A 26,190-nucleotide genomic window follows, 5' to 3' on the forward strand; every position below is an offset into this window, starting at 1 on the left:
GACTAAATACAATAGAAGTGTGTATTTTAGTAATTTTTGTTTACCACATTGCGCTGTGACAATGCGTGCAAATAAGAATAATCTGTACTCTGCATGCATGACAGTACTGTTATTACTTCTACTGCTGCTGCATGTTTGCGCAAAATATTCATTTGCAAACAACATAACATTTCTTAAAGAATGCAGAAATCTAAACTGGCAGTTCATTTCACTAAAATGAATGCATTTTATTTTCTTATTTTAATATTCTTACAGATATACACTCTGCTGCAGGGTCAGGGTGCCTTGCTTGTTAAAAGGTTAATGTAGTTCATTTGAACAATCCTGTGCTTAGTATCTTGTTTGGATTTTGCTGATTTATATATTTACTTTTGGAACAATCCTTTTAATGGTTATATTCTAGAGCACCACAAGGCTATTAATTATAAATTAATTCCTTGTTTCATAATTTAGATTTTTTTTTTTTTTTGTGTAAAGTGTGTATGTTCCTTCATCACCCGGCAATGACAGAAAAGAGTGCCTCTACAACAATCACACTATTTATTATTACCCTAAATGCATTTTTGTTACTTTTTGTTTTTTAGTCAGTAATCTATCTGTTATAAAACTAAATGCACTCCATCTGGAACTGTTAGCATGATTACAGTAAGAGGCTTTGGACAGTGGTGTATTTTGAATTGAGTAAGTCTACTATACTGGTCTACTATAGACCAGTTGCTATAATTGTTGTGTATATTTTTATTTACAGTACTTGCTCTGTTCTTTGTGTTTAAATGTATGTACATTTGCTCCTTTACTTCTAAGCATTGAAGGAATCGTGTCTCCTCACAAAACATAAAAAAGACGTTTTTTAGACAGTTTTTATAAGCTGATTATATTATTCAGTGTAGAAATCAACACTTATCCTCTACCATGACAAGTTTTATAAAACCTCTTTTGAGCCAGTGATCAGCCAGGAGAAAGCCTGTCCATCTGTATCATTTATTTACAGTATCTTGCAGCACCATGCTGAAGAAGGAGCGCTAATCACAGTAGTCTTTACAACAGGGGTGCCCACTGTTTTTCGGCTTGCGAGCTACTTTTAAAATGACCAGGTCAAAATGATCTTCTTACATTAAAAATGCTATATATAACGAGTTACATTTACTCCGTTACATTTACTTGAGTAACTTTTTAAAAAAATTATACTTCTAAGAGTAGTTTTACTGCACCATACTTTTTACTTTTACTTGAGTACATTTGTGAAGAAGAAATGCTACTCTTACTCCGCTACATTGGACAACACTCGAATCGTTACTTTTTTTCCATTAAAGATAAAGGTAAAGTCTGACAGGTAATTTTCAATCTGCTCTGTGGCGTATGCTGTCAAGTTGCTTGCACGCTTTCCATTGCGTCTCCAGCTCTGACGCGAGGTTTTGGATGTTCCCCAAATCAAGGCACTGCAATTTTGAGGACAGATGTTGCATTTTTCGTTTGAAAGCATTGACTGAGCTAATCATATTGACCATGGTTTTTTTCTTTTACTTGAAACTATAAATGAAGCTTATTCAACATGTTGGTCAGGTCAGAAAAAAAATGCCAAGTCTAGTGGTCATTGATTGTTACTAGGTTGCTTGTATTCTGCATGTTTAATGACAAGGATGCACTCATTTTTCTCCAGGCAGGAGTCTTGAAATCACCCTACCCATCTGCCTCAACGAAGGCATCTTTTATCATCTCTCCATCTTGGAAGGACTTCTTATGCTTAATGATGGAGTGACTCACCTGGAATGATGCTTCGGTGTGTCTGCCTTTGCTTTTGAATTCAGCTGAGTGAAAAATGGCAGCTGTCCGATGAACTGCGATTTTAGTTCTCTCTCCTTTCTCTTCCTCAGATCGCTTTTCGAAAGGAAGTCATTTTCGTAGTTTTTATGGACAGTTCGAAAGTGCCTTTCCACATTTTCCTTCTTTGGAATAGCAATGATAGATTGACAGATCGGACAAACACACTTCAATTGTGACATTGTGAGAGAAAAAAAATCCTCTTTCAATTCCACATCCAGCCCATAACCAACAATTTTTTTTAAATCCCTTCTTTAGTTGATATAAATTGGAAGGCTAAATAGATCACTTAGATAGCCGGAGTTTTGCAGTAGCTCGCGCATTTGATCGTGTGTGCGGGATGACCAGTGTGTTAGAAGAAAAGAGATCTCAGTCTGGCCGCCCTGTATGTCAATCAAGTGGCAAATACCATAGGGAGGATATATGATAGACTAATGTTTTAAAAAAAATTATTTGAATGCAACGCGATTTACCTGCACTACCTTTCTGATCTACCGGTCGATCGCAATCGACGTATTGGGCACCCCTGCTTTACAACATGGTCAGAATGATCAAATATTAAGGGTATTAGTCTATTTTATGAGCAACTGAATTTAAATAACAAGAGTCAATCAATGCATACTCTGGTTGGTTTGTTGGTCAACATCCAAATGACTTATTTAAAATAAAAGTCTATTTCATTATATTCTTGTACTTCTCATAGCCTTTGGGTTGAGCCACCACCCTTGAAATTTCTATGTCTGTAACAACTGTCCAGTCTTGGTGTTTTACAAGGCATCTGCTCATCTCTTTGTCATTTTGTGTTTTACATCAACCTTTCTCCTAGTACCCTTGTTTAATCATTTCAGTAGCTCCCTTCATTATATTTTCAAAGAGATGCTTATACAGTATATTTAAATGTGCAATGCAGACCAAAACACTTGGCTACTGTTCCTTCTAAATTATTATCTGATTGTATTGTAATAATGTATGTCCAAACCACACAATTTATTAAGAGTAATTAATGTTCTGTTAACATAACTGACTTTTTTACAAATTGTCAGCATATATGCAGACTTGAGAATAAACATTATAGCAGCAGCAGCACTGATCATGCATGTGATACAGTATTTACTTGGCCAGTTGCTCAATCAATATTTCAAATAATTCAAAAGTATCAAATCTAGACTGTATGGTAATTGTACAGCACCCACTCCATCCTCTATTCCTGCTTTATTTAAAATTCAGATGACAGTGGGACACTCATACATAATGACCAGTACTTTTCTTCCAAACATTTTATAATAAAAAAATAAATAAAAATTGGAGGAGCACAGCTTCCCTGAATCATTCTTATAGGTGTTTGGAAAGTAAAACATTTTTAAAACTTGAAGGAGAAAGAATGGGCATGTGAAAATTCATGCAGACGAAAGCCAGCTTCTGACCAGCCAATACACCCTTTAGTTCCTTAAGCACAGCTGCTCAGCAGATAGCAATGAATATTGAAATCCAACAATAAAAAAAAATAAATCTTTCAGTGCGAAGTGTCTGAGCCAAATTGCATTTTTTCCATTTTTCTTAGTTGTTTTCCACCCTGTGATGTCATCCTTTCACATGTATACTCAGTGGAAACTGTTATTAAATGCTAGAAGCAGTTCAAATGCTGTTATGGAAGTTCTCAACTTAGAATGTCCAGGTCATAGCTGCTGTCATATAGAGATCAAGGACTTTTGACACTCTTGTAAATTGCCTGCTGGTGCACTGAAGAAGATTTAAGCATTTATTCTCCTTAGATGAACGATAAACGTTAATGATACTTGGCTGATGTAGGACATGAAATCTTGGAACACCACTTCCTTGTGTTTATTCAGAAGCCAGTAGCACTTTAGTATCAGTTACTAAATGCATTTCTTTTTTTGCAGCCTGCTAAAGAGGATCAAAAAGAAGACGTTGTGGAAAAAGATTCAGATGTAAAGGTGGAAGACAAAAAAGAAGAGGATACAATTCAGAACACTGAGGTGAAAACTGACAGATCTATCCAAAAAGTCCCCAAGAAGATGAAGACATTTGTATGCAAAGTAACATTGCTAGATGGAACCGAGTATCCTTGCGAAGTGGAGGTGAGCACCTTGTAAAGCATGCTTTTGGGGAAAGTGACTTGGGGGTGGAGATTACAGACCACACATGCTTCCTTTCTGAGAGGAAAGAATCGTGGTCCTGTTTGGCTGCAGGTTTACTTTTTGGAATCTAAATTATTCTTATTGTTTTAGAAAATGCACAGGCTATCAGTAACTCAACTGGATAATTATTAAAAATTATATGGTATTTCCTCCTTGAAACATTTGAGTTTGTCTAGTTAAGCTATGGGCAGCACGGTAGGAGTCCCAGGTTCGCTTCCCTGCGTGGAGTTTGCATGTTCTCCCCGTGTCTGTGTGGGTTTCCTCCGGGTACTACGGTTTCCTCCCACAGTCCAAAGACATGCAGGTTAGGTGCATTGGCTATTCTAAATTGTCCCTAGTGTGTGCTTGGTGTGTGGGTGTGTGTGCACCCTGCGGTGGGCTGGCGCCCTGCCCGGGGTTTGTTGCCTGCCTTGCGCCCCGTGTTGGCTGAGATTGGCTCCAGCAGTCCCCCGTGACCCTGTAGTTAGGATATAGCGGGTTGGATGATGGATGGATAATTAAGCTAACTATCTTAATGAGTATATTGGTTAAGGAAACTGTTTTGCTAAAGGTAAATGTAATGTGTGACTTGCATAGCTTCAGTAGTTCTAGAGAACTGCATCTTGCCTATCTTCCTTAAATTACTATATTTTCTCCAAATCAAAATGAAGCAGTTCTTCTTTGAAATTTTGATCAGATTTCTGGAACCTCACGCCACTGAGCAGATGTACCTTGAAGAGGCATTTAAGAGATGCAGAAAGTCTGCTGTGAAACCAATTTGCAAATATGCACAAAAGATAAAAGTTAATGTTTTGTTCAGCCTTTGAAGTACCTGGGTGCAACAGATTTTACTTGCCTATTAGTCATTACAACTAAAACAATAATAAGTTCTTATGTAAGAAACAAGAATGTGAAAATGTTTCCAAAACAACAATTTGCAATATATTTTATCCCCTTGGATACACACATTTATTATTATTAAAATTATTATTACTATAAAGTAGTAGGAAATCAGTGCAGTTTTTGACAACTAATGTTGGTAGAACTGTATGTACTAGAAAAGGTTAAAAATGTATACAGTAACATGATATACAGAATATGAACATTATGATATCAGATTATACACATTAAAACTATTACCCATCATACTGCAGGCCACTGGGTTAAAGACTTGGTTTATTAAATATTTATCAAGAAGATGGAATTTGGGTGTGTATTTTTAATAGCATATTTATCTAAAGTATTTTTTAGTTTTATCCTGTAGTGTACCCTTAAATGGCTTTAAAGCACAATCGAAGAAATGTATTATTATTAGTTTTTTTTTCTACAAAACAAATTTATTTTAACTTTTATCTGTATGGAGGTAAGCCTGAAAAATGCACATTTTGTTCACACACTGCAGAATAATAAGTTATACACAACATATATACAATAAACAAATAAAGGTTTAAATGTTGTTCAACTTAAATTCTTTAATTTTTAAGAAAAGATTGTTGCGAAGCCTTGATAGGAGTTTGAACACAAGTGCTTATTTGTAGAATGCCAGTTAAACTTTTCACTTGACCCTCTTGGGTCAGGCTTGCCACATTACTGAAATTTTCCGAAACAGTGCAATCTAATGCAACAGGCAGCATGATCTTATGCGACAGGCATCACACTACACAATAAAGTATATTGTTTGTTCATTTTGAATGGCTTGCTGCATCTGTACAGCTGGATACCTGTCATTTGGATTATGTGATACGAGTTTTTTGAGATTATTTTTCATTGTCATTTTGACATTTGACATTGCTCAATGGATGCAAAAATTTGAAAAACAACACGTCCTTGAAAACATGACATTAAAAGTTTTCCTTTACATGACCATTATTGGGTGAAGTGTTCCTGTAAACTATTGTTATGTAAATACACTGAGACAGCATGACAAAAAGGATATATTCCATCTGCTTTTGAGGAGAGTTTTATTTCTTCAAGCAGTTATTTGGTCTTCCTGTTTGCCACAATTGTATTTTTAAACTATACTGAGTTAGATGAATCCTGTGCAAAAGAGGTATCCTTATTAAATGTTGCATGTGGAAATGTTAAGTTAGAAAATGTTAAAACAACCTCTTTAATGAGAATGTATTATATTTCCAGCATCTTCTCAATTTACCATACAGATCAGTGTAAAATGGCTACATGATTAGCAGAACATAACAGCAATTCTTTGTTTATAAATACATTTTCTACCTCAGCAATTAAGCAGGCTGCAGTTTTATGCATGGAACACTTGGAGTAATTTATTATTGAATTGCATTTTCTATTAATGTTAATCATTTTATAATTTTAAATACCTTTACAGTCTGTCCTCAGATTATCTGTTTACTGTAACCAGTGGAGATACAAATCTGATGTGAACAATGGCAATGGGTATAGGCTTTCTTTTCCAGAATCCTTTTAATAAGTGAAGCATTAATGATTTAAAGATTGCTTTGTCACTTAATTCTGTAAGTTTCCTAATCAACTCTCTGAAATAACAGTGCTGTGGAATGATTTAAGAAATATTAAAACATGCCTTTGTCAAACTTTTAAATGGGGAGAAGAAGATTAGGTAGGAGCAAGGTAAAGGATGGAGGGAGTTCCAGAGCAATGAGGAGACTCGTGTTTAGGTAGCCCAGGTATTTACTTTTTGGGTTGTACACTCTGATTAAATAAATATGTATCTAATCAGTTCTTCTCTCTGTGCCTTTGAGCCCATCTTAGGTTTTTATCTCTTGTGAAATGAGAAAAGGCCTTAAGTACCAAAGTAATAGGAAATAAATACATTTCAAGGATAAGCTTAGCATGTTTGCAGTCATTGTTATTTTTTCAGAATTGTGACATATTTTTATTAAATGAAATGTTAAGTGGAGCTTTCTTTTTTTATTTAAAAAAATCATATTCAGTTGCTTCCAAATTTTGCCAATGAAGCACTAGAACAAAATCTGTGAAGCAAAAGTTGAATTTAGTGAATGTGACCACTTTGAAACAGTAATTATATGCCTTCTATGCTTGGCATCATGTTTACTGAGGGAAAGCTACTGGTTTTACAACCTTTAGCATAAGTACAGTTTTCATGTGAACAACAGCCTTTGTAAGGAAAGCAACATAGTCAACTGGAGGACATGTGTAACAATTGTAAGTAAACCTGTATCTGTACATATTTAGCAAGGGTTTAAATGATTTTGTTAAAATGATTCAGAAATGTATATAAATGAAATGTAAAAAAAATTAAAAATCAGTAACACAAATGGCAGGCTTATGTGACAAAATAGACTTTTTACCAAACATGTCTATGTTTTCAGGAATGACAGAAGTCCCAGTCTCAGCAGCAAAGACATTTGCCTTCAGTACACATTATTAAACATTTTCCACATGTGCCTCACCAATCGCTGGTTATCCGGAGCCTTGCTATAGCTACAGGCTGTACATTTTACTATATTGCTGTCTCTGTCTTTGCTATATAGTGTTTCTGTTTCTTCCCTGTAATGCTGAACATTTGGTGCTCCTTACAATCATATTCTGTCTCATGCAGGTTGTCTCATGTGTACAATTTAGGTTTGTTTGATAAGGGTTTGTTAGTACAGAGCCCCTGAGGGGACATTGTGTAATTTGTTTTCTGGGAATTTTTCTAGTGTGCACCAGATACTATAAAGTGCGCACCAGATACAATTTCTGAATTGCTATCAAAGTACAGTTGCAGCTGCACCATTCAAGAAGTTAGCTATCATCTCACAGAGAACAAACTTGGTCTAACTGTAGCCTGCAATACCTATGACGTAGGTCAGGTAATGCCCACAACATCAGTCACAAAACACCCTTTGAGTCAGATAGCCTCCCACAACCCTAATCTTAACTATAGTGTAACAAGGTACTACAGTCTACAATTCCACTGTTGCAGAGAACCAGTTTACTTATACATACTTTAGTGAGCAGATCGTACATGTAATAACTTAGAGAAGGTGATTGTAAAAATAAATATGCTAAGGGATTATTAAATATATTTTGTCATTATGATTACATATATAACAGTAGGACTTAACTAATATACAGACATCTAAGCATTGCCCTCAGTTGTCGAAAATGAAAGTGCTTTAATCAGTGGAAAATATGATACATATTTCTATAACAGAAATTTTGTGTGAAAGTTGTATAGCAGATCCATACAAGGAGGGCTTCTGAAAATGACTGTGAATGGAAGGTCCCTGTACATTTACAGTATAGGCTATTGTGATGCCACAGTGTCCTGCACAGCTTTTAATAATGCACTCTTTTAGTATTTGGGAAAGCTCTTTCTTCAGCTTGTAATGAGAGCCTTGTAATCTACAGCATCTTTTGTAAAAGGATTGCAGAAAATCAATACATTATAAATTGTTGTGTAATTTAAGATTTTTTTTGTTTTGTCTTGAAACTGATATGTCTCTTTAAGGCAAACAATGGTAGCGATTACATTTTACATGTGAAAATAAAAATCTGTAGATGCACTCAAATCCTGAGAACAGATTATTCTTGCATATTTTCATTGTAAATTCTTTTTTGTTCTTAGAAAGTTTTCATTTTATTTTGTTGATAGTGGCCCATATTTTATAAAAATAAGTCAAGAAATTGTTAAGTGTACAAAATTTTATTTAAATTTTTGATTCATCAAATTAGCTGCCTTTTACTAATATAACCGCCAAACTGTGGTAATTTTTGATACAGAAGGCTAGTTACTCAGTGTAAGTCACCAACTCTGCCTCCAGCAAAAGAACGCCACACCATTGCATTTCCTCCTCAATGTTTGACAGTTGGTGTCACACACTGAGGAACCACCAGTGTTTATAGTGTTTGTTCTGTCTTTTTGAGCCACGGTGGTGCAGTGGTTAGCACTGTTGCCTCACAGCTCAGATCACATACAGTATATGATCACAATCATTGGCGAAGGATAGTTGGCAGACATTCTCTAGCCCCCAGGAACACTGCAACATTATAATCCATTCAAAACTAGTTCAGTTTCTCCTTCCCCATTGACTTTAATGCATTTCACCCAGTTTGGTGAAGATCGTGAACATTTCCATGATTTTCCCAAACTCACAGCAAATTGAACTCCACAATGTTCGATCATCACTACAGAGCAAAATTCAATTGAAAACATTGTGCCTAGCGTGGAAAGAGAATCTGGAATGTGAACCTGAAACTCCAGATGTAGCAGGAGCGTGGCCAAAAATCTGAGTTTAACACAGCATGCACATTCTTTTGAAACTATATGTAGTTTGTGTTTTCTTGACATATTTATTCATATTAAGTGATTTCTATCTGTGTCAGTTTGCCTCAGGCAAAAATACTGTCTATGTCAAATCTCAATCTATTATTGGAAGGGTTCTCCTTTTGTAGAATTGGGCATTAAAGACCATTCTGATTATGAAAAGACCAAAATAGGTGCTGTAATGTTAGAGACAGAGCCACAAAGCAAGCATGTCAGATTCCAAAAAAAAAAGTGTTACCTAGACACTCTGTCCATCCATTTGTCTATCTCTATCAGTCCCCCTGATATGTATATGTACCTCAGACAAATGTCAAAAGAAAAATCAGGTAAATCCAACAAGAAATAGCAAAGACTAAATGAAAATATTAAAGGTAGAAATCAAATATAATACGGGCCTTGGCATTGTAGTTGCATTATAATTAGCACTTAATTACAACAGAACGCAATATGTGTGTTTTCATCTGATTTTGTCACCACTTGGTCCATTTGTGCAATCCTTTAAATGAACATTTAGGTGCATATTTGTCCTCCAAAATGCACTGGAGGACAACTAATATCATTTTATGTATAGGTAGGTTTAATTAAAAGTCCAGAATGCTAACTAGGGCTTTGTATCACTTTTCTTTTACTGCTGAGGAAAAAAGGGTCCGGTTGATCAAAACCTAGAATTAGGTAATGAAATTAGGTGGCTGAATTAATGTTTTGCATCATTATTGCAGCTTAAATGTTTCAAGTATATTCTCTGAAGAAAATGTCTGACAAATATTTGTTCATTCCAGAAAGGGGAGAATCAATAACACTCTGTCTAATTCAGGAATTGTACTAAGTTGACCCGGTTAAGAAAAAAAAATCCAAATTTTATTTTTTGAATGGTTGAATTATTTGTTAAAAGTTCTATTATTTTTCTGCTGCAAAAATGAGCTTCATCTTATTATTTTCTCCATATTTCATACTGCCCAGGGTGAAATAAAATGCAGGGGCAGTCGCTAGAATAAATTCCCCTGGTTCGGTAGCTTTTAGCCCACAAAATTGACCTGACTAATGTGACCATGGGAAGCAACTTACCAAGTCCCAGAAATGCCTCCTACACTCTTAAATAAAATAATGATTCTGTAATGGAACTTTACTGGGTCGTGTGGCTCCTCTTCGAACCATTGCTAGTCAAAGAACTGTTTAATACCAGGAAGGGTTCTTTGCACAGGAAATTGGTTCTTTTGGATTTGAAGTGTTTCTAATATGTGGACAGCACGTACATCTTTATTGTGTAGTAGGCTCCCTAACAGAGAACTGACAAATCAAGAAAACCTGAATGTAGCTTACGTTATTATATGCAGGAAGATTCTTTTTAAAGTCATGAACCCATTGCTACTCTATTTCACAAATATGTTATCATCTATTCATATTTATTTGTGGATTTTTTTTTCTGAAATCTTCATGTGGACGGTTCTTTCAGGAACCAAAAATTGTAAGTTTGTTTTTAAGGGTAATGGGGCACTTCCCTAATAAAGTGCAGGTTTAGTCGCTACATAAAGTTCCACAGGGTGAAAATGTGTGGAACAAAACATAACTTCTGGTCTTCTCCTCTACAAATGAGGAATCTGTGCAAAATTTGTGGGAAATAGATTCAACAGTGTGGAGTTCCATACTGGACAAACACACAACACAAATTCATCTTTATACGTATCTATACTAATAAACGGCAAAGCCCTCACTGACTCACTCACTGACTGACTGACTCATCACTAATTCTCCAACTTCCCGTGTAGGTAGAAGGCTGAAATTTGGTAGGGTTATTCCTTACAGCTTCCTTACAAAAGTTGGGCAGGTTTCATATCGAAATTCTACGCGTAATGGTCATAACTGGAAGCTGTTTTTCTCCATTTACTGTAATGCAGATGAGCTTGAAACCCGTGGGGGCGGAGTTTCGTGTGACATCATCATGCCTTCCACGTAATCACGCAGTATGTAGAAAACCAGGAAGAGGCCCAAAAAGCGCTGAAGAAAACATGCATTATATAATTGAGAAGGCAGCGAACCAATAAGAAGCGAGCGAGTGACATATACAACCATATTTATGAGTTCTGCTACTTCGGAAACAAAGCACGATGTAAACCTAAACTTTAAATTAAGTTCATAGACAGGCTGCCGCTGGCGTTTGTAATTTAGTGCCTACCCATATAAGGCTTTCCGTCAGCGGTAATCCAATAGCAAACTGCCACGGGTAAATATTCACGGGTGAAGGACTGTGATTATGCCGAGGAAGATGAGATGGTCAGGGTGGTGTTTGGCACAAACTCAGTGAAACTGCGAGAGAAAGTTTTAAGTGCCAGGACTTCGGTAACATTAGATACAGCCATGGACATAGCACGACATGGCACCAGCACAGCTGGGAAACTTCGATGCATGTACACCGAGCGGCTCACGTGAACTGACGCAGTGCACAGACAAAAGCAACAGTTCCAAAGAGCTGAACAAAAACGAATTACACAATTGAAAAGGCAGCAAAAATATGAAGCGCCTGATACATACAAGCATATTCATAAATCCAGCTACTGCGGAAACAAAGCACACGGTGGAAAAAGTTAATGTCCCGCTAAAGGAAGACAGTGTAAAAAACCCGTGCATGCAGTGTGTCAGGTCTCAGATAAAGAAGAAGACGAGCTGTTTATTGATGCAGTAAGAAACGAATCGATGAATGAAACCTGTCATCTTTACAACGATTGACAAACACGGAATGTAACTTGAACACAACACATCCTACAAATACGAACCTGATTGAAAGAAATAATGATAATCAAATCCTTGATGACAGCAACACTCAGTAAACTCACAAAACAATTACTGTATATTGACAGTCATGTTACGTTATTTTTAAAATGTTCCCTTTTCTTTTCTAGCTTTTTAACACACTACGCTCCGCTGCGATACGCTGGTATATATATATGTATATATATATCCCGATCTACATACTCGAATAATGGATACTTTATTCGCCATCAATGATTGTTTTGGTAAAGCCATACTCAGTGTATTCATTAGATGAACGGTAAAAAAGTAAGAGCGAGGGAGGATGACTTATTGAGGCATGCAGGCTGTAGTCGCGTCAACTCTATCTGAATTGCGTGATCACATTTGAAAAAATATATCTTTTCAAGTTCTATTTAGTCCATATGTGTCAAACTCAAGGGCAGGGCCACATCCGCCCGGCGTAATTATATCCGCCCGCGAGATCATTTTATATACTGTATTATTGTTATTAATGGCCCGGTATATGAACGCTGGTAACACAATAAACTACAGATCCCATAATGCAGCGCTTCAGCTGCCTTGCCAACACTTACCGCGTTAATCAAGTCTAGCTTATGATGCTGCAAGTTATTGCGGCTAGCTCACACGATGCTGAAGAGAAAAGTTGATTCTGAAAATAGAGCCTTTAAAAACCGATGGGAGGCTGAGTATATGTTTACTGAACCTGTGTGTCTCATTTGTGGAGCTAATGTGGCTGTAATTACAGAATTTAATCTAAGACGGCACTATGAGACAAAACAAAAGGGTAACCTGAATGCAATGCAGAAGATACAGAAAGCAGAAGAATTAAATAAGAATCTGACACTTCAGCGGACGTTTACCCGTGCACAATCACAAAGTGATTTCAAGTGAAGCTGCTTTTATGGGAGACACAAATGCACCAGTGCAACTTGCCCCACTTTCCCTGTTGCCAAGTAATGTTGAACCAAGTCGTCACTACGGTGTTCCCAAAATCGCACTTTGCTGATAAACTGAGCGCACTGAGTTTGCACGGCGCTTTGGTGACTTTGAAGAACAAAAAAAGTCCGTCTACATGCGGCTCGAACCTTGTGCATGTTTGGTAGCACATATCTGTGTGAGAAGCTCTTCTCAGTGATAAAGACTAACAAAACAGCACACAGGAGTCGCCTCACTGATGAGCACCTGCAATCCATCCTGAGAATCTCCACAACACAGAACCTCACAGCAAACAGAAACGAACCTGTGGCCAAAAAGATGCCAGGCGTCCAGCTCTAAAATGACATATGAGCAAAGACAACTGAATGATTTGATTTGTTATTGCTGAAAGGAACACATTTTATTTATATTTCCAGGTTTTGTTATGCAGCATGTTCATATTTGAATTTGTATAATTTTGACAGGATATATTTTTATGGAGAGCAAAATCTTTTGGGATATTTAAAATCTAAGTTTATTTTTATATAAAATTACATAAGAGTAAAGAAATTTGAATGTTTGTTCTTTTAACGTTTACTTTATTTCTAACTTGTATAATTTAGACAGGATATATTTTTATGGAGAGCAAAATATTATAAGTTGTTTAAGGTTTGAGTTGATTTATTCAGGAATAATATTCCTGTCTGTTTTACCATTCCTACCAAAGATATTTCTGTCGACTAAATAAAAATTCCTTCTATTTAAAATTTAAATAGAACTTGAACAAATACGATAGTTCATAATATCCACGCAGACTTGCACGTAAGAGCAGGAGTTATCCGTTTTAACAAGCAGCGTATTGCACTGATACGAAATAGCTGTGTGTGTATATATGTAGATATGTATGTATATGTATATATATGTTTATATATGTGTGTGTGTATGTATATATATATATGTATTTGTGTGTATATTTGTGTGTGTATGTGTGTATGTATATGTATGTGTATATGTGTGTGTGTATATATATGTGTATATGTATAGATATGTATATATATATGTTTATGTTTGTGTGTGTATATATATATATATATATATATATATATATATATATATATATATATATATATATATATATATGACAGCAACCATCATCACTCACAACAGTGACAAAACAATTACATTGACAATCATGTTACGTTATTTTCAAAATGTTTCCTTTTCTTTTTCATTGCTTCTTTAACACACTACTTCTCCGCTGCGAAGCGCGGGTATTTTGCTATATCATAATAATGGTAGAAATATTGTTTTCATTAAAAAATATTAATGGAACATTGCATTTTGCTTTTCTTAGAACATGTTTTGAAAATGTTTTGAAAGATGTGTGTCTCTTTTTCTGTGTATTTGTGGGTCTGTGGGGTAAAGAATTTTGTGGACACTGTCACTTGAAAATGAATGGACAAATTATTTTAAGATTTTTGGGTCAGATTACAGTTGTTGGTTTTAGGAGCTGATTATGTTTTGGGTTAATTCCAAGTTTTTAAAGTTCAAAGGTTCTAAGGCCTATACAAAGAACAGCCAAACCACTGCTCAGAAGTTCATTAAATTTGGCATTGTATTTAAGGACTTGAAAAAAAGACTTCTCTGAATTTTGAATGTAATCCAAAGCTCATTTCAAATTTTCAAATGCAGTAGTGGTATTTCATTTTGCATTTATTTTGATAAATTTGCACCGTATAGCGTTATCTTGTTTTAAATACAGACACAGCGCCATGTGGTGGCCACATCAGTTTTTTTTCATTGTAATAAAACAAATATAATGAGAGCTAAACATGGGCATGCTATGTTGGGTTCCATCCCAAGAAAATGTGTTTTTATTTTTGTATTTATTTAAATGGTAAACGTTTTATTTCAAAAATGCAAGGTTAACCATTTTTTGAAGGTAATGTTCTTCTTAGCTCTGTTCATAAAGCCTTTAACACAGAAGCAGTGATAAATTACATGGTGTAGTAGTGTCATATACTAACAGTTATGATACCTTTAGCACTATTAGATTTCACTTTTAGATAGATGAACTAAGTGTCACTGCTCATTAAATGTAGAGGACTGTACTTGTTACTTTTATTTAAAAATTTTGGTTTGAACACCAGATGAAGAGAAGGAATCTTAATAGTTACTTATTTTTTATTTATTGATGTGTTTTGTTAGCAAATACTCATCATGGGTTCAGTAATATGTTGAAATTCTATCAGGAAGCAACAAAAGAATATTAAAAGAAAGGTGATTGCAGTATTACTGTATTTATCTTGATTTTCAGAAGACTTTTGGTAAGGTACCACATGAAACTAAAAGATGTGGGAATTCAGAGCATCTGTACAGTAGGTGGGTAGGAAATTGGCTCAAACACAACAAAGAGTCATAGTACATAGGTTTTTTAGCATTATTTTTGTTGTTGACATTTCTACTTTGAATTCTAGAATTCACCATGAATTAGTTAAACAGTAATTTTTGGACAAGAAAATAATGAATAAGATGGTTAAGTTTGCAGATGATCACAAACTAGGCTTAAGGGCAGTTAATGTGAAATCAGCTAAATTGTTAAAGAGGGACTGGGACAGCATACAGACTTGGGTACATTTATGGCAGACATTATGAGACATTACATGTAGGAAGTAGAGGTGTTAAATCTGAATGGGAGGTCTGAAACACCTTATAAGAAGGACCTAGGAGTCGTGGAAGACTCTTCGCTAAATTCCAATGGTGTACAGAAGCCATCATGATAGTTAATAGAATATATCACAAAGTGTTAAGTACAAGACAAAGGAGGTTATGCTAAAGTTATTGAATGCACTACTGGGGCCTCATATAGAAGAGAGCAACTAGGCTGATTCCAGGACTAAGGGGTATGAACTATGAGGAGAGATTGGAGGAGCTGAGCCTTTTCAGTTTAAGCACACAGAGATTATGAGGTGACATGATCAAAATGTTTTAATTCATGAAAGGAATTAGTACAGTGGATCCAAGTTATTACTTTAAAATAAAATTTGAAACAAGAACACTGGGCCAAGGTTGGAAAGTTGTTAATGGCAGATTTTCAGCAAATTATAGACACATGGAATAAATTACCAAGCAGTTTGAGGACTTTAGGGGCCTTCAAATTTTGACTTGATGTTATTTTGGACATTTTAAGTAAATAGGATGGGTAACCTTGTTGAGCTCCTGGTCACAATTGTTTGAATGTTCTAAAATGTGTATACTTTTTTCCACTGGTAAAACTAGGCAAGAAAATTAGTAAAAGCTCATTCATCCAATTTCTAGACCTGATTATAATGGCCTTTTCTAGATGCTTTGGGGACCTAAGTGACATTTCTATGCTTCTTCTTTTATGAGTTGTGACGGTCCTGTTGTACATGCTGCCCCAGATCATTGCATATCCTGATTGATTAAGGAAACAGTCAACATATCTTTCTTGTACACGGGTAGAGTCTGCAGTGGGGCTGTTTAATTATCTGTCCTAGGCCAAATTTGACTCTTAAGCAGATTTTTACAGGCCCCTTGAAGGATTCTTGCCAACTAATTAAAATGAAAAATAAGTTTGAATTTTATTTTTGTAGGCACTTATCAGGCATATAAAATGTGTCAGTTACTGTTACTTGTCCCACCCTATCTGTGCTAACAGTCAATTTTGACTAGTCAACCATAAAGAGGCAAAGTCTTCAAGCTGAGAACAAAAAGATACTTACTTGTTCCAATTAGAGTGAAGCTGTATGTTTATTGCGAAACTAGAGCTTCTTGGTGATGAAAGAAACTTAACTTTCAGTGGTATTTTAGGGCAACAAATTCTAACTTCGATGCCAACATGCAACCAACCTCTAATGATTACTGTCAGAAATTTTAGAGGGAGAATTTACTTCATTCAAGGAGGCATGGAGCCTTTATTTTAATTACTGTATACATGCAAGCTGGCATTCTTCCATATTAATACCATTAACACAAGAAATCAATCATCCATCACTGGCTGCCTGCCTGTGCAGTGTTCTTGCAATGTATGAATCTGCTTTAACTATTTTTGTTAGATTCACAGATTCACAAAATGTCCTTTTCTCATCAGTTGACGATTGCAGCAGATATAAAGAAGATGTTTCTGTTAGGTAGGATTTCTATTAGGTAAAACGTGAATGTGAGGATATACAGTGCCCTTTGAAAAAGGAAAAGACTTGTGTCTTGACAGAGTGCCATATCTACATGTCTACTTATCCTGTACTATGTATTTAGATAGATAGATTTATGTGTATTTATACAGCAATAAGCACTCTGATGTGTTTAGTTTACCGATGTGTTATAAAGGATAGGATAAACTGTTAGCATGTTTCTTGTTTATGAAATGAATGTAAGAAAGTGATAAAAATTAAAAATAATTTTATAATCTAAATCCAATTCTGTAGTTTATAGTGATTTCAACTTCTTTGCAATTACAACAGTAACTAAAAATACAGAAAGTATAAATTATGATTATTTTATCTTCTTGAGAAAAGAAAAAAAAATTATAGCCCTTATGACTGGTATCATTTTCATAACCTGGAACCTTCTCAGAACTAAACAGATAGCCCTGGCTTACCATTTTAAAGAGTGTGCAGAAGCCCCTGCATGTACAGTATACAGATCAGGATATTTTAGCCTCTTAGGCAGAAAAAAAACTCAGCTAAACATAGTAGAACTTGCAATGTGCATACTGAAGGCATCCAACGAGAAATCAAACTGTGGTTCAAGTAAGTTAGCCTGTGGGGGGAACTTTTGTGCTGCACCAGTGAAAAGCAAAGAATAGCTTCCAAGCCAAACAAAGTTTGTTCAGAATTATGCTTCTAACTTAAAAAGATGTAAATTCCAACTTGTGATAGCAGATTACTATTTCTAAATTTGTTCGACACTATCGGATTTTATTATGTTGACTCAGTGGATACTTCTAAATGTGCCAAAAGGCCAACATTTTCCTCTCGTGCATATTGCATTTAGTACTCTTGGAAAAGAAAAAGCTTTCATAATTAACTATTTTTTTTAACATTCTAAAGTTTATTATGCTCCGCTATCTACCAATTCCCACTATGGAATATTTTCATCAACATTCACTGCTGATACACTGTTATGTGTAAAAGAATAATACAATAAAAGAATACACCAAGGAAGAGTACAAGACACTTGTAAACACAAGCTGTCCCGCTCCATAAGGTGGCTCTTTGGTTGTCAATTCTGATTGCTCCTGTCTTGTACAGAATTTTGTATTTGTCTGGAATGCTACATAAATCTCTAAGGACATTACTCAAAGCACAGTGAAAAATATATATACAGCCCTTGATATGATTATCCACAGATGGGTGTGGGCAAAATAATGGAAATAAAAACAGAGTAAAAAAGAATTTTAACTTTGCTGCAACTAAATCAGATCTATAAATGCAGCTCTAAACGTGTTGTATTAGGTTGATTGCCAATTAGCAGTGTTTGTCAGATATAAAGCCAACATGAGAAAAAGAAGCAAACAACTTAATATTAGTTAATGTCCTTCAAAAATGACTATATGCCAATCATGGGAAGCAGTGTTCATGCATTGAAATTTATCAATGGAAATGTACAGTCCCTTCACAGGATAGTTGCTAAATGGCATAAAAGTACAAAGTTAATAATGACCACAAAATTGAATCAGTACCTTTGTGACCCAGTCTAAAACAAAAACTGTACTGTGCATTACAAGTTTGGAATTAATGGCAGGGCTGCCATTCATAAACTGCCTGCATCTAAGGCCAGCACACAGAGATACATATACTAAGGTAGTCTAAGGTGCACACTGGTCCCATTAGCAATGGAAAAAATAATATGGTCTGATGAATCATCTTTCAGTCAAATCCATACATCCAAATAGATTTACAGTACATTTGGGTAAAGCCAAAGGGTACCTTCAACAAAAAATGTCCCTTGGCAGCTGTTCTACATGGTCGGTAATTCATAATGGCATGGGAAGCCATCTCATGGTATTCATTAAGCCCGATGACTGTCCTGCATAGTCATTTAATGAACAGCGAATAAGAGGCTATTTCACAGGACCAGGAGGTGTGCCTTATGTTGCGAACACTGTTGCCGTGTGATATTCCCCTATCTCATTATGACAATGCTCTCCTACACACTGATAAAATAATTCAAGCTTCACTTTGTGAATAGCAGGATGCCTTTCATGGCCTCCCCAAATAACAAAGTCTAAACTTAATCAGAATGTAATTCAGATATCCACCTCCTTTATTCCTCGAAGAACGGGTATAGTATCCCACTACACACAGTTAAGGACTTCTAATAGGACTTGAGCTTTTCTGAAAGCAAAGACCTTATTATGTCCTTAATATTATTATATTGTTAAGGATTTCTGTTATTTTGTCAGCCTCTGTAAAGTCCAATGAGGAAGGAAAATTTGTGTTATCCATGTAAGCTATATTCTACCTAGGACAACTTTTCTGATTGAACTATAAATAATTTTACCTTTCACACCTTTTTCAAACATGGTGCTTGTGCTTCAGACACAGCTGGAATTAGGCAAGGCCATTATCACAATATAAGAACATTTTTAAAATACAGCAGTGAGGGTAAAGCTAGCTTCACACAATCTTATGACATTATCCCAGGCTGTTTGGTGAACCTTTTAGATTTTAGGTCATAGCAATAAATACTCCTAGAAGTGAAAAAACAGAAGAGATCTTTTAGAGCTAAAATGAGACAAGCTGCCTTTTCTGAAAATCATTTAACCTCAGAGACTTTGTATCTATAGCTGTACTGTGAAATAGAAGAAAAAGTTCTGCTAAGTAGTTCTGGGACACTAAATACCATTACAGCAGAGCTGGCCTGCTGTGTCTGTCACAAGATGTGCCAAAACTTTCCCTTTGAAGAGAAAAATGCACAAAACAAGTCTGCTAACCTTCCTTCTGTGACCTGAATGGTGCTCAAGCAGAAGTAGATTGAAAATCATGTAAAACCATAGCACATGCTCTGGATGGTTGCTGGAAACCCTATTGCAATGTGTTCCAGGTGACTGTTACTGTTGACTTAAAAAGAGGGACTTCTAGTTTCTTTTCAGCAGAGATGGATAGGGAAGCTGGTAACGGTGTACAGGTACTATGTTGTTTTTATTGGGTGTGTTTTATTTGTAATCCTCAACTGTTAATTACTTTGTGGTTACGGTAGTAATCCATTCACATTAATCTCAGGTTTTACATCACGCTGTGAGTTAGGAACAATTAATTTTAAATGATTATTTTGTTTCTAGTGGAGTGCTTTCTTCTACATGTTTTACATAAGGTGGAAAAATATATTCTTTCATCTGTAGAGTTACATAACCTTAGCGTAAATCTAAGCTCCTTTTTTTTAGCTAGGGTCATTTTTTCCTTATTATTTATTCTTCATACAGTAGTAATGTAAAGCTTCTTTAAGTGGCATAAAACAGAATGTGTAACAACAGCATTGTCCAAGTTTATGCTGTGTGGGCCCATTAGCACTCAGTGCAGGCTGTGATTATTCCAGTCTGCCACATTCAATTAGATGTAAACCTTGATCATTTCCCACATTCCTGGAGCTAACCCACAATCATTATCAGAGAATGAACTGAACACATATTCTACACCATGTAACAGTCTTGCATCTCCTTTAGAGTGATAAAGTAATGCCTAAATCTATCAGTATAGTATTAAAGCTATTTAATAACTGCAATTCTGAGAGTGTGATTGTATTAATGGCTGTTTTTATTGTGTCCTTAAATTGGTCTTTTTCAGAGGACCTTTGGCCCTTAGAACTGTAGTTTCTCCCTGATCAGGATGAACTGGAATGTTTCTTCAATTTCCAGCTGGTTTTACTTTGCTTAATACTAGTTTTATATTACCTTGGGTGTCTAAAAAAAGCATGACAGTAACATTTTTTATGTATTAATTGATTTATGTTGATATAAATATGTATGTGCAGTATTTTGTGTGCACTACTGATTTATTATTTTGTAATTCTATGTAGTAGTGAAAAAGTTACTTTTAAAAGTAAATCAAGGTGAGTGTGTTTGGATTGCTGTAGAAAATGTGTTAAGCACATCAAACCAAACTCATAGGATGCAAACCATTTGCCACAATCAATAAAATTGTATATTAAGCCAGAAAGATTACTGATAGCATCACGTTCATCTGCACTATAATTTACAAAAGCAGAGAATGAATACCAAAGCATCTTCAGGTAATTAGAACAATCTAGATGAGAACAGGACATTCAGCCCAACAAAGCTCGTCAGTCCTCTCTACTTAATCCTTCTAAAAAACATAAAGTGTAGTTTTAAAAGTCCCTAAAGTCCTATTGTCTACCACACTACTTAGTAGCTTATTCCAAGTATCTATGGATCTGTGTGTAAAGAAAAACGTTCTAATGTTTGTATGAAATTTACCCTTAACAAGTTTCCAACTGTGTTCCTGTGTTCTTGATGAACTGATTTTAAAATAACAGTATCATCCCACTGTACAGTACTAATTTTCTTCATAATGTTAAGTACTTCAAGCATGTCTCCTCTTAATTTTAATCTTCTTTTGTTTAAACTGAAAAGGCTCAGCTCTTTTAATCCAGAAGCCCTGGAATCAGCCTAGTCGTTCTTCTCTAGAGCCTGCAGACCAAAACTGTACACAGTACTCCACATGAGGTCTCACCAGTCCAGTATAAGGCTTGAACATAACCTTCTTGGATGTGTGCTATATAACCTAACATTCTGGTAGCCTTCTTAGCAGCTTCTGTCTGGAAGTTGATAGTGTAGAGTTCACTATGACCTAAATTGTTCTCATAAGGTATACTTTTGAGTTTCAGGCATCTCATTATGTATTTAAACTAGGATTGTGTGATATGTATTATCTATGATAATATCTTAATTGTTTCAAAGATGTCTCAGCTTAAATTATTTACTATGTCACTCACTTTGCAAAAAACAGTAAAAAAACATGCATTCACTTTCTCAACAAAGACTACTGCGCATGCACAAAGGTAGCGTAGCTGGCTAAAAATTATTGAGGAAACAGCGCTGGGGGATAAAATTGCCTGTAAATCTATGTTACGATTTAATTGCAAGACATAGCTCATCCTCCTTCATGTGGAGGTGGATTGGCTTTGAAAATTCTGCGGTTGCTCAAACGATGGCAAACTGTGTTGGAAATTGGTTGCCCTTAAAGACAGCTTGACACCATTTGTGAACTAACGACTGCCAAGAATATGAAGGATATGAAAAGCTTCACTAGTCGGCTGTCCACGACAATTCTAAATAACCCAGGGTACAAGCACCAAAACACACTCCGCAAACTTTAGCAGAATTATTGTGCAATAAATGAGAAAAGCAACAGATGTCATAACAAACATAACAAACACCATCACCAATTACATCACAAAATATAGGGTGGTAATTCAAACAATTGAGAGGGATGATTTCAAACAACTTTTGAATACTTTAGACCAGGGGTCCCCAACTCCGGTCCCCAGTTCCTGCAGGTTTTCATTTTAACCCTTTTCTTAATTAGTGCACCGTCTTTGCTGCTAAATAACTTCTTTTGAATTAATTTTAATTGACTTGTTTTTTAAGGTTTCTTCTCCTGAATTTCTTCATATTTCCTCTGAATTGCTTCTTTTCTTTCCTTAAATGGTACCCAAACAGAAATGAAATGTGAAATGAGTGAACCAACAGAAGACCAACTAAGTCAGGTCCTTAAACTCCAACTAATTTCACTCCAACCAGTTGCCTAATTATCCACCGATTCTTGTTCTTAATTAATTCCATGGCTTGTTGCTGCTCTCATTGTGCAATAGAATATATTGTACATATAAATTGTTGATTTTCTCTTTTCTAAGAGCACTGTTAAAATGTTTTGGAGACCTGAGCAGATCAGCATTCCTGAGATCTTCATCTTTCATTATTTTCAGTTTTTGTATGATCGACACAATTTGCTGGTCATGTTTTGGTTCATTTTATATATCATTATGGTTTTGCTAAGGTAAAAGAAACAATTAAGCGGTCTGACTCTTCAAGGGCAAGTCAAATAAAATGAATTCAAAAGAAGTTAATTAGCAGCAAAAACAGGTCAATAATTAGGAAAGGGTTAGAATGAAAAGCTGCAGCCATTGTGGCTCTCCAGGACCAGAGTTTGAGACCAATGGGTTAGTTAATGTTAGGTGTTTTGTTAAGGTTAGGTTTTGGTGTGGTTAGTGTGTCAATCAATTTGATTACAATATACATACTGCTGGTCAAAATTATTTGAGTCATGCACCTCTGCTTAAATTGTATGATTCATTTTGCCAAACTCTAAGGCATAAACTTCCAATGGTTTCACATTTTGCCACAACAGCAGATGTCAAGCCAAACATCCGAGGCATACCTCTTCTGGACAGCGCATTTCATTGACGAAACCTGGCAACTTCAAAGCTACTGTTTGCAAATGTGCTACTTTCCAGTAGACCACATAGACAACATCATTGCACAAGGTTTGAATGATGCACTGGCATCATGGTCACTGCGAAAAGACTGCATGATTTGCATTACAACAGACAGTGGGGCTAACATTGTCAGTGCACCACAGAATAACAACTGGAAGAGGCTTCCTTATTTTAGACATAGCTTTCATACTGTCAGTGGTGAGTAATTTGGGTTCCTCTATAAAATGCTTTTTAAGTGAAATTGAACTAGTGGAGCCCCTTAGGTGTGAGGCAATTCGTTCTAACAGATTATTTTTATTTCCGTAAGAGGCTTATGCCTATTGGACATGTTTTATTTAGTAAGCCGTCTTGGTTGGGGGTGTCCTCGATTCCAAAGTAATGTACATTTTTTTCTTTCATTATTATATGCCTCCTTGCCCTACTCTATCCCATCCCCATGGTTGCAGAAGTTGGAGTAGTTGATGACACAAGGGAGGCAGCAATAAAGAAAAAAAAGTCTTTTTGCAGCTATTTCAAAAGAACATAGGAATTCAGAGAAGGTGAGTTTCTATACACTGCCTTTGATGATACCTGAGGTGGACAGTAATGTAAATTCACTTGAGTGGTGGAAAACACAAGATGTAAATTTCCCTAAACTGGGGAAACTTGCCTCAAGCAGCCCTTCAGAGAGGGCTTTCAGCACTGTAGGAAATGTTGTAACATGTAACTGTGCGGCTGTGAAGCCAGATGCGGTGGACAGACTGATGTTTCTGTCACACAACTTGAAGTTTCCTCATTAGAATTTTTACAGTTGTTTTATTTTTACTGGTATCTTTGTGCAATATTGGACAGAACATGAAGTTAGTAATTTGTTTAAAAACGCTATAGGTTTTTTTGTATCTGTGTGCAATATATGACAGAACTTGTTTATAAATACATGTACTATAGTTTTTTTCTGTGTAGTATTTTTTACACTATGGTCACTTTGAAATGGTTTACTCATTCTTGCACTGCTTGATCTCAGTAATATTTTGACTGGTGATTTTAATGTTTTTGTGTTATTTTACTCCAGTTTTACGTAAATAAATATAACCTGTTTTCCCTAACTGTTGTTTCCATTATTCTCATTAGTAAGCTACACTTAATATCCTATTAACAAGACCAAGCTAGATCAAAAAGACCTTTACAAACACGTTTTTAAAGGATGCAAAACAGCATCTAATTATTAGATTAGTTATCATCAAAATCCCAGACATTAGGAGAGAGAATTTTTGGCCAATATCGCACACCTCTAATTCAAATCTAACAATTTTACTTCCTGTGTATAATATTTTACATTTACTGACATTAAATTTAATCTGTCATAAATCTGCCTAAGCCTGTATGCTGTCCAAGTCCTGCTGTAATGATTCAGTGGATTCCAGAATATCTGCCTGTCCACCCAGTTTGGTATCATCTGCAAACTTAACAAGCTTGTTACTTATATTCTTATCCAAATCATTGATGTATATTAAAGATAGCAGTGGCCCTAGCACTGACCCCTTCCTGGCCAATTCTGATGAGGTTCCTTGCACCATTAACCCTCTGCTTCTCCTGTCTGAGTCAATTATGTACCAATCTACAAATATCATTCTGTACTCCCACTTCTTTTAGTTTGATGTCCAACCTCTCATGTGGCACCTTATTAAATGCTTTCTGAAAGTCTAGATAAATAGTATAATATGTCAAGATGAATAATTAAACCCTTTTCCTGCTTCATCATAAAATTCCAGCATGTTAGTAAAACATGACATCCTCTTCTGAACCATGTTAACTGTTCAGTAAAAGGACATTTTAAAATTCTATCTCGGTTGAGTTTTTCACTCCTAAGCATTCTCTCACAGATTGAATAGTTGTCTAAAACTAGCTATGTAGATAGTAAGCATGTTGATGTAGGACTACCACAATACTCATCTAGCTAGCTTTACTGTCACAGGACCTCTTGTGGCAAGATCTTCTCTGTTTTTAAAAGAACTGATGGGATTAATGATTCCATATACTGCTAATCTATATCTAGCATAGTGCACTCTTCATCATTTCTACATGTGCTAATGCACAGAAAAATCGGTCATATCTAAAATAATTGGTCATATCACCTATTAGTGTAACCTTGACTTGACACAACTACATAAAAAATTATAAAAGGATGATACATACAGACATGGGTGCAATTGTTGGTACCCCTCCACAAAACAGAAGAACTCACAGTTGCCTCTGAAATAATTTGATACTGACAAAAGTAATTGGTCCTCATCATTGTTTGTTCTGTTTTTAACAAAAATCAGACCTTACATTAGAGTTTTGATTCAACAGAGTATATCCAATAATAACACAAATGAAAATGGCAAAGACAAAAATGATGGGACCCTTAACCTAATATTTTGTTGGAGAACCATTAAAGACAATCACTACAAACAAGGGGGACTTCTGCAATTCTCAACAGGTAGTCTGGCCCACTCTTCTTGAGCAAACTGCTCCAGCTGTGTCGGGGTTTATTGCTGTCTTTTCCAGACTACGTGCTTCAGTTCTTTCCATAGATGTTCAATAGGATTCAAATCAGGGTTCATAGGAAACCACCTCAGAATAGTTTGATGTTTATTCTTAACCATTCTTGGGTGCTTTTATCTGTGTTTTGAGTCATTATCCTGTTGGTCGATCCATAACTTGAACCTGAGACACAGCTTTCCGACACTGGGCATTACATTTCACTCCAGAATATCTTGATAGCCTTGAAATGTTACCATTCCCTGCACAGACACAAGGCACCCTGTACCAGATGCAGCAAAGCTG

At 35.7% G+C, this 26,190-nt stretch overlaps 1 protein-coding gene across 17 annotated transcripts in view; it reads left to right on the forward strand.

Annotated features, from left to right (window-relative positions):
• The window catches only part of epb41l2 (erythrocyte membrane protein band 4.1 like 2), a 336,181-nt gene that overhangs the window by 163,487 nt on the left and 146,504 nt on the right, over positions 1 to 26,190 (forward strand). For all 17 annotated transcript variants that reach the window (XM_039747445.1, XM_039747453.1, XM_039747452.1 and 14 more), the window contains one exon: positions 3,723 to 3,920. In XM_039747445.1, the coding sequence (XP_039603379.1) occupies positions 3,723 to 3,920 (198 nt within the window). The remainder of the gene's footprint in view (positions 1 to 3,722; positions 3,921 to 26,190) is intronic.

This window comes from Polypterus senegalus, chromosome 3, assembly GCF_016835505.1.
Source record: "Polypterus senegalus isolate Bchr_013 chromosome 3, ASM1683550v1, whole genome shotgun sequence".
Classification (NCBI taxonomy): Eukaryota; Metazoa; Chordata; class Cladistia; order Polypteriformes; family Polypteridae; genus Polypterus; species Polypterus senegalus.